This window comes from Dermacentor silvarum, chromosome 5 (genome assembly GCF_013339745.2).
Source record: "Dermacentor silvarum isolate Dsil-2018 chromosome 5, BIME_Dsil_1.4, whole genome shotgun sequence".
Lineage (NCBI taxonomy): Eukaryota > Metazoa > Arthropoda > Arachnida > Ixodida > Ixodidae > Dermacentor > Dermacentor silvarum.
In genome coordinates this window covers 173,690,961-173,708,160 of record NC_051158.1, presented here as the reverse complement: position 1 = coordinate 173,708,160, position 17,200 = coordinate 173,690,961, and the positions used below count along the sequence as shown (strand labels likewise).

At 43.0% G+C, this 17,200-nt stretch overlaps 1 protein-coding gene across 1 annotated transcript; it reads left to right on the top strand.

Moving 5' to 3' along the window:
* The first annotated feature begins 4,089 nt into the window (after nucleotides 1-4,089).
* LOC119454586 (putative nuclease HARBI1) lies at nucleotides 4,090-6,783 on the top strand. Its single transcript, XM_049668112.1, has 4 exons — nucleotides 4,090-4,543; nucleotides 4,612-4,751; nucleotides 5,518-5,686; nucleotides 6,091-6,783. Exons 1-4 carry the CDS (start codon nucleotides 4,334-4,336, stop codon nucleotides 6,781-6,783), a joined length of 1,212 nt encoding a protein of 403 aa, XP_049524069.1. The 5' UTR covers nucleotides 4,090-4,333.
* The last annotated feature ends 10,417 nt before the right edge of the window (nucleotides 6,784-17,200 follow it).

The following is a 17,200-nucleotide window of genomic DNA, read 5'->3' as shown; positions in this document are numbered from 1 at the left end:
CCAAGTTTATACAGCTGATAAAATTGCTATCCTCACTCCATATAGCTCTCTATTAATTTGCGATCACAATTGATGCTTTGCCTTTCGGGTGAAACTAACATATTTTTTTATTTACATCAAGGAAAAAAATCGACACAAAGTTTTTGGTACAAACATCTTTACTTTCTCCGCACGTCGCCCAGCTTCTGTGCGAGATGCTTCCGCAAATCCTTGAGCCTTTTTTTTTGCTCTTCTTCCGGGACATCGCAGCCCATGAATATTCCGAAGAGAGCTGCAAGGAAAAAGCAATCAGCAAATTTGAAAACATGTAAAAAATGCAGTTGGGATTATATATACAACGAAGCTTTGTGTAAATGCATAAGGAGTGCTGAAACACATGTTTGTGTTTATTCAATGTGAGTGCAAAGTGAATTTAGATGGCATGTTGGCCATGATTGCAATGCACATGTGAATGCAACCAGCGTTACAGGGGTGAAAAGAGGAAAGCTGACTTTCTGCACCATTTGTTTGGGTGCATCTACACCCCCTCTAGGAGGCGCATATGCAACTGTCCACGTGGATGCCAGATGGCGCAACGCATGTGCAACGTAAGGCCATCTCCTTTGGTGCCCTGTCTCCCATCTTATCGCGATGCGCCCCCCTCGCCCTCTTAGCCAGCGGCCAATAATCCGCACGCGCAGGCCAGCTTCCCACTCTGTTACTGCTGTGGCTGAACTAGTATGAGCCATCGCCCCTAGATGGCGTCGCCGTCCCGCAGCAGAGTGTGAGCTGTTCGGCGATAATGCACCAGCAGCAGCAAGAGGCGGCAGCCACTGTCAGCAAGAGAGGCACGCATCAGGCTCGCAAAGAAAGCTTCACTTAAAAAAATCATGTGGATCTCACACACTTTGGGAATCAATGTAAGCGAAACTTTCTGTGCTGTTTGCTTCAACTCTAATTAGCGGTGATATTAATAGAGTCTTCAGTTATTAGCGCAATACGAGAGTGGTGAGTGAGTGTTTACTTGCATGTACCACCGCTGTTTGCCTGCGTAGTATACAGGCTGTCATTCACTTGTTTCGTGACTACACCAATTATACCCATCCTATGTCTCCACTCTACCGTTATAGCTTCCACTCCTCCCGACGGTTGCAGCAGATTGTTCAATGCTTTTGCGAGGGATCACAGATAATTACAGCTGTCAAAGGGTATTGTGATGATGCCTGGGAAGTTGCTCAGGGCATTGCGCACATGCTACGCGATGGGAAGGTCCCAACAAGTTTCTCGCATCTCCTTTCCTCTCTGCCGCACTCCTGCCATGTATATACATGCTCTGAACCCCTCACAATGCGGCGTGCAAGACAGCAGCAGCAGCAGCAGTGGAAAAGTCCAAGGAAGAGGCAAAGAAAGCTTTGCTTTAAATACACCTGGAACTCGGCAAGGAATCTTCGCTTTAAAACAAGCTATACAGGCGCAGGTACAGTCAGACATACATGTAGCAGTTTCCCAGCACCACCTCTACTCATGTAGATGCAATGTAGAGGGTCAAAATGTTGGACTTGGACAGAACCTATTCGTCAACAAGACAGGCAGAAAAGGCGGTGCTTTTGTTTGGTACATTGCCAGTGCCTCTTCGAAACTGGTAGTAGTAAAGCCTAGTGGACCACTAGTTATGAACTGTGTGAAAACTATGGAATATGCCAAGCCTGAAGTTGTCAGGGCTGCAACTGCATGTTTTACATTTATCCTGCACTTCCAGCAACTGTTAATTTGTGTCAAATAACAGCAGTCTTCGTTTTTTTTTTCTTTTTAAGCGGTTACATTCAGTCATCAAGCAGCTTCAAATGGTGCTGACTCCACCCTAATGTCTACACTGGAGCACGAAAAGTTCGAGACAATGACTGATGTGAAATAACCCATCATCATTCAAGTGTTGGAGAGAAGTCCATCTCTATTCATGTAGCCAGAGAATGTAGATTTTGTTCATGCATTTATCTGTAGCAACGCCATGACATGGTAAAAATACCGTTGCACGCAAGCCTATGTGCATGCAACATGTTCATAAGCCTTTTTGGCTACCTCGGGAGTCTAACTTCCTGGCAAATTCGTTAATTCAGATTTGCGATTATTAAGACGATTAGGCACCGGTCACCGTGGCCGAGAATCAAACCCCCGAGCCTACGGTAAACAGCAGAAGCCATAGTAACTGCACCATATATATGCATTGCGGTTTTGAGTGATACACGCACCGAAGCTCCTTTTACTGACAAAGCATAGCCAACAAAGCCAACCTTACACATGCAAAGGGCTCCATGGTCCAATACTTCAGCATACTGAATTCCTATAATTTATGAACATTACAAAGTTTGAAAATCTGAATAAGTGAACTGCACAGTAGTCGGCCACCCCACTAGCAACAGTAGTTCACTGAAGCAGAAGTTATTTCGAATTGAAAGAGTACACTGCATGTCACAGTATAAGATCTACATGCAATGTGTTGCAAACCTTTTAGTGAGGCCACCTTCTCGGGGGTTAAAGCGGGCCTTGGCTAGGTCACCCCCTTTGCCCGGGACTTGTTAGACAGGGTTCCTGTCACGCTGCGGCTCCTCAGTTGCTCAGGTGTCCAATAAACAGACGTTGCCATGCGGCAAAATAACGAATCGGTTGAGGCCCGAAACAATGTGCCCCAGCCCTCCTTTTCAAGCCATTGATTGATCCCTGCGTAGATCTGTAATATGAAGAATTGCATTAGGCATTATATTTCTACACGTACAATGACCTCCATCTAGAATACACGGACAAAGCATGAGCTGCATTTGCCTGTGCCGGTGGATATTACATCCTGCATATGAGAGTTTTGACATCTCCCTCTTCTGCACTTTCTTAAACGTGAGCCCACTGATGAAATAGCACAAAAATTAATTGTTATACAGTTGAACCTGCTTATAACGAACCTCGATATAACGAATTCCTGGATATAACGAAGTTTTTCTATTCCCCGCCGTTACCCCATAGAAGCGTATGTATTTGAGACCTCTACGTAACTAAGTGGCAGCGGGAGACCCCCTCGATATAACGAATTTTCCCCTCCAACAACTTAGAGATTTCATCCAAAATTTTGTCATTTTTGTTCGAGCTGCAACCGGAAGCACCTTTTCCGCCGCGATGGAATGCGAAGCGAGCGCACGTGTGCGTGCGTGTGCGAGGTGGGCCTGCATCCCTCGACCCGGCGATCTTGCCGCCGCGGGCGTGACCTTTCCCCCTCCCTTCATTCAAACCTGATCCTGCCGCTTGCTGCAGCTGGCCTAGCCCGCCAAGCCGGCACTCTCTCCTTTTCCAGTTAATGTTGCCGACGCGCTGGTACACGCTGTGACACATCACACTCGATGAGCGCGGACACGTGCTGTCAAACGCTGGCGGCGTGTGGAGGCGCCGCTGGAGAAGCGAGCGAAGTGACTTTCGTGCTGTTGTTTATCGCTTCAACGCAAGCTGAGCGCCGAGAACACACAGCACGCACAAAGCTACGAGCCGCCAATGCACCTACAATGCTACACTCTGCTACACAGTCTAAAAAAAGAAAGGAGTGACCCTTGCTCCTTTAAAGGAGGAACGGCGATGTCCCCTATGTTCGTCTTTAAATGGAGGAACTTTCCTCCCTCATGGCTGGGAGGAACTGTTACTCCCTTTCCAAAACCAACATGGCCGACTCCAGGCAAGTGAAGCCAGCAACACGACTATAGGCTTAACAACTAGGATTGAAGCTACTAGGGGCGCCAATACAAGGCTTCGAGATTCGCACGCACTGAGCAATGGTCTCGGAGGCTACAGGCAATCAAAGATTTTAAAAAATTGTATGTACAAAAAGATTTTTCCCACACGCGAAACATGTGTGAACGTATTATTATAATATTATGACACACATTTCTTATATAACATTCTATTAATTCTCAGACATTATACACTTAATTAATAGAGCTTACACTGGTCATTCACCTAGAGCAGTATTCAAATGTACACATACGCATTCAATTCATAGAGCACTTGACAACACACGCACATAGTCACACTGTCCGGTTTATATATAATACACATGGTCACATTAACAAGCATACATATGGCGTTTTTCACTGGTCGATTCGGAGCAGGATTTCTTGCTCCGCGGCAACGAATCCGAATTTCACTGGTCGATCAGGAGCGGGTTCGCGCTTTCCACTGGTCGTTTCGGATCAACTCGCTCCGCGCCGGATCGCTCTCACTTGCTCCGCCACCGAGGCGCGGATTCGGGCGGAAATAGCACGCGTCACTTCCGTCTTCAAGTGAAATCGGTACGCACAACATTGTGCTGCTTCGCAAAATGGCTGCGTTCGCTGCTGCTGTAGAGCTCGCGTTTAGCGATCAGAGCAGTTCAAGCAGTAGCTCTTCTAGCTCGGACGGCAGCGATTATGAGGTTACTCAGGCGCTGTACGAAGCCTTCTATCGGGAGGCCTTCTCTGAACCGCCGCGTAAATGTCCGAGGATTGTCGGATTCGTTCAGGACGTTGTGCGGCAGTACTCAGATGAGGAGGTGAACATAGCCCCACTATACTGCAGATATCTCGTTATTCCGTCTGCTAAATATTTACTTGTTTGCAGTTCCGCAGGAACTTCAGAGTTTCGAGAGCTGTCGCGGACAGCCTGATCAGTAGGTTCGAGAACTCTGATTTCTATCCTCGCAGTGATCGTGGCGGGTCCCCTTCTAAAACCGCTGAAGAGCACATTCTGGTCTTCATCTGGTGAGTGAACAAGTTGTTTTGAGTCTTGTGCGCCTGTTTACTTAACCTTAGGTCATGCTTTCTTGAAGTAGTGAAATATAATGCAATTCTGTGGTGTTCGTTCTGTCACGGCCGCTCGATCAAAACGCACAAGGTGTGCGTTTAGATCGAGCGCTCATATTTTTGCATTCCAAAGTCATTCAAAACCTTAAATGTTTATTTCCGTGAAACGTACATTGACTCCTTTACGCAGAAATTGTTTCTATCTCTTTATATTGAATTTGAAGATTGCCGACACTGCATAAATGTCCAGCATGAGATCAGATCCCCTGGTTCACATGCAACACACCTGAACCGCATTCGTAAATGGCGAAGAAAACGATTGACGCAAGGGCCACTTTTATACATACTGTAGCTTTTACAAGCTAGGCACTATTTTATCTTGCACAATTCGGTTGCAGATGTGAAAGGGTAAAATTTTAACATTTGTGCACACACCTGTGTCATAGGGATAGCATCATAGGCATAGAAGCAGCATGTAATAGCCAGGCTTCCACCCCTACTTCCGTCCGAGAAGCAATAAGGAGTCAGCAGTACATTGCATACCTGGCTAATATTCCGATTCTTCCTACTTTTTTGGTACAAAGCTTGCAAGCTTCATATCGTGTATAGCGCCTGAACAGATTAAAGGGCATACCATTATTTGAGCGGTTAGCATTTTATTGCAGGTATTCCATCTAACTCGTTGCTTATACGGATTGTTCATAAAATATGCATACTTTTTCAGGTTTGCTGCAAACAAGGCGTGCTTAAGGGACGTAGCCAGTCGATTCGGCATTGGAGAAGATACTGCATTTAGGATTGTTGAGCGCATGCTTGAGTACTTGGTGGAAATTGCCAAGCAAATTATAACGTTTCCAGCAGACCTCGATCAGCTGTCAGAAGACTTTGAGCAGGTAAGAATTTTATTGATGTTTCACTGTTTTATTGATGCCATGCACTCTATTTAGCAACAATAGTCTGCAACATGATGCTTTTCCCCCGATTAAACTTGATCCCCATTTAGGCCAAAAAGCTACTCATTCAATTTAGTTAAGCTGCTTAAATGTTTAATTTCTGTCACAGGTGTTGTTTAATTTGTGGCGACGAGCGACCACGTAGACCGGTAAAGTCTTGGGCTCTCGCGGGAGAAGAAAAACTGACACTTGATCTCTTAGCGTAGCATTTTTAAACCTCTCTCGGAACGCTAGCCTCGGCCAATGCATGCCAGCCGCTTGTGCCTTGTGTAGACGCGAGCGTCTACGTAATTCTCATGCGACGCCTGTGTTGCTACCGCTACAAATTTCTCTTAATATTGCAGGTGTCGGGAGTGCCCAATACAATTGGATGCATTGATGGATCATATATAAGTGTCCGGTGCCCTGCTAAAAAGGTGCGCTCTACATATGTCAACAGGCACAGCTATCCATCGTTGACTCTTCAAGCTGTGTGCGACTACCAGAAGAAGTTTCTGGACGTCACAGTTGGCAGTCCTAGCAAAATCCATGACTCTAGAATTTTCAGGAAGTCTAGGCTGGCAGAGCGGTTGCCTGGCATTTGTTGCTTTGGAAAGTTTCATGTTCTTGGAGATGCTGCTTATCCACTTCGGGATTACCTCATCACACCATTTCGTGACTATGGCCATCTGAATTCAAGTCAACGTGCCTTTAATATAAAATTTTCTGCCACCAGAGTTAAAATTGAGAATGCTTTTGGTGACCTCAAGGGCAGGTTCCGCCAGCTGCTGCACCTGGACTTCTTTTTCGTGGACAAAATGAATAAGTTCATAATTTCTTGTTGTGTATTGCACAACCTGTGCATTAGTTCTGGGGATGTAGATGTGCCACCATATAGTGACGATGTAAGCACAGCGTGGAACTGGCAAGCACCACCAGATGATGACAGCCACAGCTGCGGCCCCCTGACATCGAGTGAAGCCGCACTGCGTCGACAAGGGGAGGAAAAGCGGGGGCACTTGATTCAAGCAATGCTAGAGAGGAACCTACCCACCTAGCAAGAAGTGCCCAAGATGTGCCAAAGACTGTATGAGTTACCATACACCCCAGGAACAGTTATAGAATGCAAAACTTTATTGTAGCAGTTATAAGACCCAACCATGGCCGAGCAAGTGGTGCGACCAATCGCTTCTTTTAACCAATCAGTCGCATGATCGACAGGTCAATGAGACAAGTTGAAAGGCACACCACAAATGCTTTGCATTAACCTTTGAAAGGTTAACATAAGTTGTGCATTTACGAGATAAACTATTTGGAGATCCAACAAATTTGCTAATGGGGCCCCCCCCCCCAATTGTTATTCAGAAAGAATTTATGGCGGCTGCTCTTTATGAAGCGTAATTACATAAAAGTACCTAAATAAGTAAAAAAGTTACATTAACAAATATTTTACACACAAGATAATAATTGTGCAACAGTTTTCTTTTACATCGTCCGTACAATGCTCAGAGGGGAAAAAGTGGGGTTGTGTACATGCATGTGCAATGTTATGCATTTTCAAACTGCAGGAATGGAAGTGTTGCTCCAAAAGATAAATGCTGCTCCAAACTCATTTTTGTTAGTAATTGCTCTGAAACGGTGCTGGGAAATTTGATCTCATACTGATTACCAACTGCTACTGTGGCAACTGTGATATGTGACTGATTACTTTTAATTGTGATGCTCAGCTGTATCGGCTTTGATATCGTTTCTGCCACAAGAACAGGTATTTGAAATATATAGCTCATTGAGCTGTATTTTTGAACTTGACTTGCAGAGTATTTTTGTGAAATGTAAAAGTGACCGAGATGAATTCGATCTCATACCGATTATTAACTGCTGCTTTGGCAACGGTTATATGTGATTGTGGTTACTTCTATAATGTGTTGCATAGCTTTACCGGTTTGATGTCATTTCTGCCACAAGTACTGGTATTTTTATTATATAGCTCATTTTACTGTGCGTTCGAGACCAATCTGTCTTCTGAATTGTTTGTTTCTTGCAACTTGCATTGATTAGTGTATGTGCAATATGTTTCATAATAAATACTAATATTTATAAGATGCTTCAGTGATGCTTTTAACTCCAGGAGTCGTATGGAATATCTTGCCATCTGCTCCAAGTACACCAATAGATGCTCGTAACTAGCATTTTTTCTGCTCCAGAAAGTAAAATGTTGCTTCCATCACTGAAAGTGTGATTGCTGTATTGTTAGTGTAATGTCAAGGAGCATCATCTTTGCAATAAACATGTTTTTATTACATTTTAATCATTTTGGTCGAGGCCAAAAGCTTCACGCAGAAGGCTCATCTTTTCTGCATGCATCTGCTCCCGCCGCTGCATCTTCTCAAGTCTTCTTTCTTCTTTTTTGTTGTCTCTCTCTGCTTTCCGCTTTGCCCTGCGCTCTTCTATCTCTTCAACCTTCTCCAAGAACGCACTCATTTGGAGCATCCGGGCTGTACTTGGCCGATTTTTTCTTCCGTCATCACCGGGCTGCTGCTCCTGCTCAAGGGAACCAGCAGCAGTCTCTGTGGTACTACTAGCCGAACTTGCAGGGCTAGATGTGCCAAGGTAGATGGACTGTGATGCTGGTGACTGTGGATGTGTCTTTCTCGACACCACACCGCTTGCGTCCCTCACCACCTCTGGCTCCAGGCTGTCGTCGAGCCACCTAATCTTAGCTAGCTCATCCTCATAGGGGACCTCAGTTGGCGAATTGCCCGATATGTTATTTTCAACTGATGCTATATTTTTTCTCTTTAGCACTGTTTTATATCTTGTGCAACATTGCTCTCCGCTCTTGATCGTGCCAATTATTTGTCTCAGCTCTTCTGCAATTTTTTCAAACATTGCCTTTTTATTTTTGAATTTTTTTAGAGGGCCCACTTGCGGGAAGTAAGTTCCATACAAATCAAGCAGGAGCTTTGTTTCTCCACTTGTCCATTCGCACCCTGGAGCTGGAATGTTCAACAACAAAATACATTTTTTAATATTTATCACCATTTCGCTTAATGTACCCAGCACTAACCTTGTAAAGGAAAAGTACATAATTGTTTCAAACTTCAAAAATGAAGTTTGAGCTGGGGACATGGCAATAAAGACTGTTTTTTATTTATGGGAATAAATTGATGAAATTTGGCATGCATGTGTGATTTGTTAGCTGATATCATAACTGAAATCAGTTTTGTGCTATCAATTATAGTTACATTATAGAGTTACAACCCTTGACAGCCTCTAATGGTCATCCTAATATTAATTACACATAAGTTCGCCAAGATTTTCTCATCAGCATGTTTGCAAAGGTCCATTCTGTGCAATAAAGCTATTGGTTTATTTTTAAAATGCCATAATGAGCACCAAATTGTTTTTTTGAACTTTCCTATGCATATTGTCTAACTAATGGCCTTTGCAAAAAAATTTAAGGTGCAGATGAAATGGACAGCTTGGTTGCACTCAATGATTAAGTGCAAAAGATAGAATGATTTTTTCTTCATTCATTGTGAAATGGCACCGGGGTGACTGAAAGCAACTCCACAAAAAAAGAAAGCTGATGAAACAGCTCCAAATCCGATTTTTTGGCAATTTTTGATGACAACACCCTAGGAAAGTGCTGTTTTCTCAATTTCTATGGTGTATTTTGTTATAATTCACAACGAGGTAAATGAAGTTTCGAGGATCTGGGAAAAAAAATAAATCGGATAATCGAAAATTTTGATCATGCACGTCCCCCTTAAGGATAAACAGCTGCACATGCAGTTTGTGTATCCTTTTACGGACGTACCAGCACCCATGTAACTATAACACAAGATAAAAGCAGTAATAATCTATTAGATGAACTTGCAAAAAATTTTGAATCCTGTTTAGAGAATGTCGCTTTAACAGGAACAAACTGAATAACTCAATACCAATTGCAACTTTCAACTGCACAGCTCATTGGGAAAATTTCTATATGTTTGTCTTAAACCAGATCAGCTAGGTACCGTTCTTTGCTGCCATTTATTTGCACTAAGCATTTCACTTTTAGAGAATGTTCAGTACCGATACCTCAGACTGGTTTTGTGGGGAGCAAAATTGTGCTTTCGAGAAAAAAAAGGTTAGCCTTTTGTTAATGGGGCAGCCTATTCTGAGCAGCAGACTGCTTATTCTGAGCCTGGAACGAGTTTTGTTGTATACACACTGACTTTAGAGCTGTGTACAATGAATGAGAATGGTGGGTATCCCCCTCCAGCACTTCAGCGATGAAACAAACATTTACACACAGTTCACATCACATTGTTTGTGACCTCCTAAAGTTTTTTTACAAGCTGAGGAGCTTGTTTCAGTGTAAATTTGGAAATGTCACATAAAAACAAAGGGTCTCTTCAGGGACGAAACCATAACCCCTGCCACCCTCCTCATTTCCATTAGAGCCAATGGTGAATGTATTGTAAGCGTACTTACCATGCGCAGCAGCCTTTCTTATCTGGCCAGCCCCACTTGTGGATGCACCATTGGATGCAGCTGAACCTGTGTTTGATAGTACAAAAGCACTAATGTAAATAAACCATTAAGGTAGACCTGACAGTGCACATACATTCTTCAGGCATTATCTTTACTTGTTGCTTATTGAGACATATGGCATCCTATAATTTTGTCCATCATTCTTTTAACTGAGCATTCGTTCTTTACAAAACGAATAGTGCAAGTGCTAGGACAACGTAAAAAAAAAGCTTTTTTAGTGTCTTGACAAAGGCCTCTGCCCCTAATGTATTAGGCAGCAGACATTTTGAATAAATTGTTCATATATGAGTTAACGCATTGACGAACATGCTTATTACGGTATACATAGTAATATCTCGGCCAAACAAATTATGATTTGTACAATACACAGTTCCTTTCTAATGTGGTCACAAACTGATACGTCATAGTGAAACATCTTTCCAACACAAAAAATACACAAGCACATATTGTACTAAAGACTAAACATTTCTTACACATTTCAGAGTATACAAAGAAAGCCAACATAACTACGACATTGGTTATTGTCATTCACATTCAAGCATTTAATAATATAGTGCTTCAAATTTAGGCGTGATATATCATGGATGGTCAACAATGAAGTTTTTTCCGTGATTATTTTGCCAAAAGGCACGGCCTAAGTTTCTCGCTCCCAAATCTCATCGTTAACATGACGGGGCTTGGTTAGGATTGTGTTGCTTCACAAAGATAGCTTATCAAGCACCATGTTATCTGGATGTGACATTCACTAATACATTTATCAGCATGGTGTGAGAAGTGGATAGTGTCATCTGAGTCTATTATATAGTATGATAAGCTACTGATGATTTTTGTATCATTTATATGAATGTTAAAAAGTATTGTCTCCATGTGCTTCTTTGGGAGGTGTCTGCTCCTAAATTGACAACTCTTGAGTTTGTCCTAAAATTCTGACACATTTTTTCTGTGCTTCAAATATTACTTGAGAAGGTCACGGGGAACCATTAAAATCGCAATGTTCTTGTTTGGTGAACATTATTGAGCCTGTGAAAAGCCTCGGAAAATAAACACACCTAAGGTTAGTATTTTCTCTGAAAGCCATAGAAAAATAAATAACGCTTGTAGAGCCGTGGTGAACATGACGGACAGGCGCCTTTTCTGTCTCTTATGTCTAACAAAAAGAGAACCGAGCACGCGCGCCGATTGTGGTGAGGGTTTTATAGAGAGATCAGTACGATGCGCGAAGTTTCCGCGAAAGTAAAGCTAAAGATTAAGGAGCTCGCGCACTAATATATCGGCATCGCGGGTCGGATTATGTGTCCGTGCGCCTGGCTAGTGGCGCTCGCGAAGTTTTTTGTGGCTGTGGTATGCGCAGTCGCCGTGCCGGTGCAGACCGTAAACGCCGCTGAAAGCGATTTTATACAGACTATATTGTTGAGCGCAGAGCAACTTGCCATTTACTGATGATCCATTTTCTTCATTGGTCGAAGCGTCGGCGTCACAGTTGGCAGCACCTTCAAATACAGAAAGCAGAAAACAAGAATAGCAACTTGCGGTCAGAATTGAAAACAAAGAGGGCTGTTTTGTAAGCGTAAGCCACTTGGAATCGCACGAAGCGTGCAATGCTTTTTATAGAGGTGGTAAACTCGACCTAATCGCCGAGCATTGGGAAATACACGACAGTGCGCGTGCGTAGGTATATAAAACTAGGGAGTTTATGTCGGCTGAAACGTGACACCTATAACACATTTTTGTGTTTAAAGACAGATTTTCCGAAAGGCTTCTAGGGGGCAAATCGCCCGGAGCTACAGAAGTTAATTGCAATATCCTATAAATATATACAACTCTCCAGCACGAGTTTTTCTGCATAATTAAAAAGTTTGATAATTGAATTGTGCTGCTAAGTACAACAAGAAAGCTGCATACATGAGCTCGACGCTTGAGGCACGTTCGTTATATCTGAACACGTGCTTAATAACAACACGTGCTTAAGCATACTATGCGACAAAAAATATTCCTTGGCTAACTTGACTGTCTAAATTGACACGCGGAATTTGATGTTATGAACCATGTCAAGTAAGTGCCACTTACCGTTGGACTCATTTCCACCTTTCCCGAGGATATCCAGCAACAGCCGGCGCACAGAAGGCGTAACTTCCACGTTGTTCATGCTCGATGTTTGGGGGTGCGACACCGAAATGACGGGCTCCCCGACTGCCAAAGTCAAAACACGCGCGGCGGACGGCGACTTTGGTTGCCGTGGAAACGTAGAGCGGAAGTCGAGCATAGTTTCCGGAACCGGTTTGTGCGACGTGTACGCGAACTTCCTGTATGATCCCCCGCGGAGCGTTTTTGCTTTCCACTGGCAGATTCGGATTCATGAAATCAGAGCGCTCGCTCCAGGATTTCGGCGGCTGCTCCAGATCGACCAGTGAAAAACGCCAATAGACATTTTACACACACGTAATCAAACAGATTCGTTGACACAACAATTCATAGAGCACTGACAGAACGAACTCGCACACATTCGCATATAACGACACGGTTCACCTTTTCTTTTGTTTACATGCTTTGTGTACTTGCGTACGATCTTATACACTGTAAACAAAAATAACGCGAAATGGGAGTAAACCGCTCGTCCCGTATCGCATTCCCGTTTCTGGGTTTTTTTTACTACGTACCAGTCGAAGGTAAAAATTTACTCCCATGCTGACTGAGTTTTTGTATGTAGAAACGAGAGTAATTTTTTAATCTGTGTGAAGGTTTTTAGGGACAATAGTAGGACTATATTTTTACTTCGATCACGAGGTTCTTGCGGCTATTCCTGAGAGTTATTTTTCAAGCCCATTCGCGAGTTTCTTGGGTCTGATGTGAGAGTATTTTTTTACCTCTTTCATTAACTTTTCTCAGCTTTTTCCCAGAGTAATTTTTCAAGCCCATTCTGGAGTTTGTTGGAGGTGATGTGGGATTACTTTTTTACGTCATTTATCCAGTTTTCTAGGCTATTCCTGGGAGTTATTTTTAAGCCTATTCTCGGGTTTTTTGGAACTGATGTGGGGGTACTTTTTTACCTCGTTATCAAGGTTTCTTAGCTCTACCTGACAATAATTTTTCAAGCCCATTCTGTAGTTTGTTGGAGCTGATCTCGGAGTATTTTTTTACCTCGTTCATCAAGTTTTCTCGGTTCCTTACGAGAGTAATTTTTCAAGCCCGTTCTGGAGTTTGTTGGGGCTGATGTGGAAGTCTTTTTTTACATCCGCCAGCCACTTTCTGTGGTGTTTCTTGGGTGAATTCGTACTTTATTTTGAGAGGTTATAGAGAAAAATGTGGGAGTACTTTTACTCCTGTGAGGAGGTATATTCTACAACATATTACTCTCACGATCACTTTTAATATAGCTCATAGCAGGGAACTCACTTTGCACAACACATTCAACTAAAAATTCGAAGACAATTGAAAGACTCCAAGGATGATTACAAGGGTCCCAAGCATGAGTGATTATTTATTAGTTCTGACATGTTTCTCATAAAAAAGTCAGGCATGAGTTAATCATCACAAAACTATGGCCTTAAAAATGCTGTGATGAGCATAATAAATATTTGTACTAATACACAGACTGGGGTGGGTAACTCCCCACTAGATCTCTCATAGCAAAATAATATATATCACAACACGTTCAATGTGCAATCCCACTAAAGTACAGTGAAAACGAACAACTAACACACAATATAAAATCTAATTCGTAAATACACAGTCAGTACTAGATGCGTTCAAATTAGACCCACTGAATATCATGTAGATCATTACTTCAAACAGGCAGTTGTCCAGAACATGGGCGTGAATTGCATTCAATGGATCATTATGAACAAAACTTTGCAACATTAAAATATTGCACTTAAGGGCAAATGGCGTCTGCTGCTAACGGCCATTACTGTCCCAGACGAAATGAAACAATAGCATTCGTAATATCACATTAGTGCCGGCAACTGCCTACATCTCTCACGGCAAAATAAAAACTATCACAACACATTCAAGATGTAGTGAAACTAAAGCATAGTGAAAACAAACAAGTGACACGCAATACGAAATCCAACTCTTAAATACACAGACAGTAGTAGAGATGTTCACATTACACCCACTGAATACACAGATCATTCCTTCAAACAGGCAGTTGTCCAGAACACAGGTGTGCAGTGCATTCAATGGATCATTATGAACAATACTATGCAACATAAAAATATTGCACTTAAGGTCAAATGGTGTCTGCTGCTAACAGCCATTAGTGCCCCAGACGAAATGAAACAGTCGTGTGATAAAGACAGCAAGCATTCGTACTATCACATTAGTGCCGGCAACTGCCTACATCTCTCACGGCAAAATAAAAACTATCACAACACATTCAAGATGTAGTGAAACTAAAGCATAGTGAAAACAAACAAGTGACACGCAATACGAAATCCAACTCTTAAATACACAGTCAGTAGTAGAGATGTTCACATTACACCCACTGAATACACAGATCATTCCTTCAAACAGGCAGTTGTCCAGAACACAGGTGTGCAGTGCATTCAATGGATCATTATGAACAATACTATGCAACATAAAAATATTGCACTTAAGGTCAAATGGTGTCTGCTGCTAACAGCCATTACTGCCCCAGACGAAATGAAACAGTCGTGTGATAAAGACAGCAAGCATTCGTAGTATCACATTAGTGCCGGCAACTGCCTACATCTCTCACGGCAAAATAAAAACTATCACAACATATTCAAGATGTAGTGAAACTAAAGCATAGTGAAAACAAACAAGTGACACGCAATACGAAATCCAACTCTTAAATACACAGACAGTAGTAGAGATGTTCACATTACACCCACTGAATACACAGATCATTCCTTCAAACAGGCAGTTGTCCAGAACACAGGTGTGCAGTGCATTCAATGGATCATTATGAACAATACTATGCAACATAAAAATATTGCACTTAAGGTCAAATGGTGTCTGCTGCTAACAGCCATTACTGCCCCAGACGAAATGAAACAGTCGTGTGATAAAGACAGCAAGCATTCGTAGTATCACATTAGTGCCGGCAACTGCCTACATCTCTCACGGCAAAATAAAAACTATCACAACATATTCAAGATGTAGTGAAACTAAAGCATAGTGAAAACAAACAAGTGACACGCAATACGAAATCCAACTCTTAAATACACAGTCAGTAGTAGAGATGTTCACATTACACCCACTGAATACACAGATCATTCCTTCAAACAGGCAGTTGTCCAGAACACAGGTGTGCAGTGCATTCAATGGATCATTATGAACAATACTATGCAACATAAAAATATTGCACTTAAGGTCAAATGGTGTCTGCTGCTAACAGCCATTACTGCCCCAGACGAAATGAAACAGTCGTGTGATAAATACAGCAAGCATTCGTACTATCACATTAGTGCCGGCAACTGCCTATATCTCTCACGGCAAAATAAAAACTATCACAACACATTCAAGATGTAGTGAAACTAAAGCATAGTGAAAACAAACAAGTGACACGCAATACAAAATCCAACTCTTAAATACACAGTCAGTAGTAGAGATGTTCACATTACACCCACTGAATACACAGATCATCCCTTCAAACAGGCAGTTGTCCAGAACATGGGTGTGCAGTGCATTCAATGGATCATTATGAACAATACTATGCAACATAAAAATATTGCACGTAAGGACAAATGGCATCTGCTGCTAATGACCATTACTGTCCCAGCGAGAAATGGAACACTCGTGATAAATACAGCAAGCATTTATACTATCACATCCCAATGCCGGCAACTGCCCACCAAATCTTTCAATTCAAAAGAAAAACTATCACAACGCATTCAAAATGCAGTGAAACTAAAGTACAGTGAATAGATCACACTGAATGACTGCAGACAACGACTGTCAAAACGCTGGCAGCAAGCAGCGGGCGTAGGTACGTGCGGTCTATCGCTTCAACGGAAACTGAGCGCGCATAAAGGTCAGAGCCGTGTGGAGATAAGAGACGGTGCGGCGAGCGACGAGCGCGGTTGCTGGCAGAGGAAAAGTGCGCCCCCCCCCCCCCCCCCCCCCGCTCCCTCCGGCGCTGGCTGCCCGCTTCCTCGCTTGCGCGTGGGAGAGATAAGAGACCATGCGGTCGAGCGACGAGCGCGGTTGTGGCACAGTAGAAGTGCCCCCCCCCCCCCCCCCCCCGCTCCCTCCGGCGCTCACTTCCCGCTTCGTTGCTTGCGCGTGGGAGATTGAGTGCGTTCGCTCTCCGTGCTAGCGCGCGTCCCCGCACGCTTTCCACTCGGGCATACGGCGCGCGGTGAAGATTTTATCTATACGGAACCTCACGGCGACGGCGACGGCGACGCCGACGGCAGAAATCCGGTTGAAGTGTCCATAACAAATGACACAATATACAAAATCTAACTCTTAAGTATTGCAACAAGCAAATGAGGCAGTTAGCACTAGAGATGATCATTAGACCCATTGATAGCATACTGACCTTCAAACAGCTAGTTGCCCAAGACATGGGGGCACAGTGCAATGAATGGATAGTTAGGAAGAAAACTGCAACAACCAAGAGCAACATGTTCTATCAACTTTCAAACTTTCTAAAGAAGGCGCTCACTCAGATGAGGAAAGTGGTGATTGCTAATACACACGACTGAAAATATATATGTGAAAACAGCCATTAACTGATACTACTCCCCCTGGTGCACAAAGAAAACGAATGCAGCCCTTTTTCCATAGAAGAGGAACACTGTTGCACAACTGTACTGCAGGTATTCATGGGTATAAGCCAGATTTCAATTTCGTTGCCTAAATATTGTAGTGCTTCTTAGATAGTCCTAAAAGGTAATTGTGCGTGTTGCCCTTGTCTGTTTCTAGGCATGCGGTTGTGATGGATGTCATATGCTTGTCTCACAAATTGAA

Bases quoted from the DNA above. Each gene is read 5' to 3' on its own strand.
- LOC119454586 (XM_049668112.1), top strand. From the start codon at position 4,334: ATGGCTGCGTTCGCTGCTGCTGTAGAGCTCGCGTTTAGCGATCAGAGC. The intron at 4,752-5,517 runs GTGAGTGAACAA...ATACTTTTTCAG, and splicing joins CACATTCTGGTCTTCATCTG to GTTTGCTGCAAACAAGGCGT. The intron at 5,687-6,090 runs GTAAGAATTTTA...TTAATATTGCAG, and splicing joins TGTCAGAAGACTTTGAGCAG to GTGTCGGGAGTGCCCAATAC.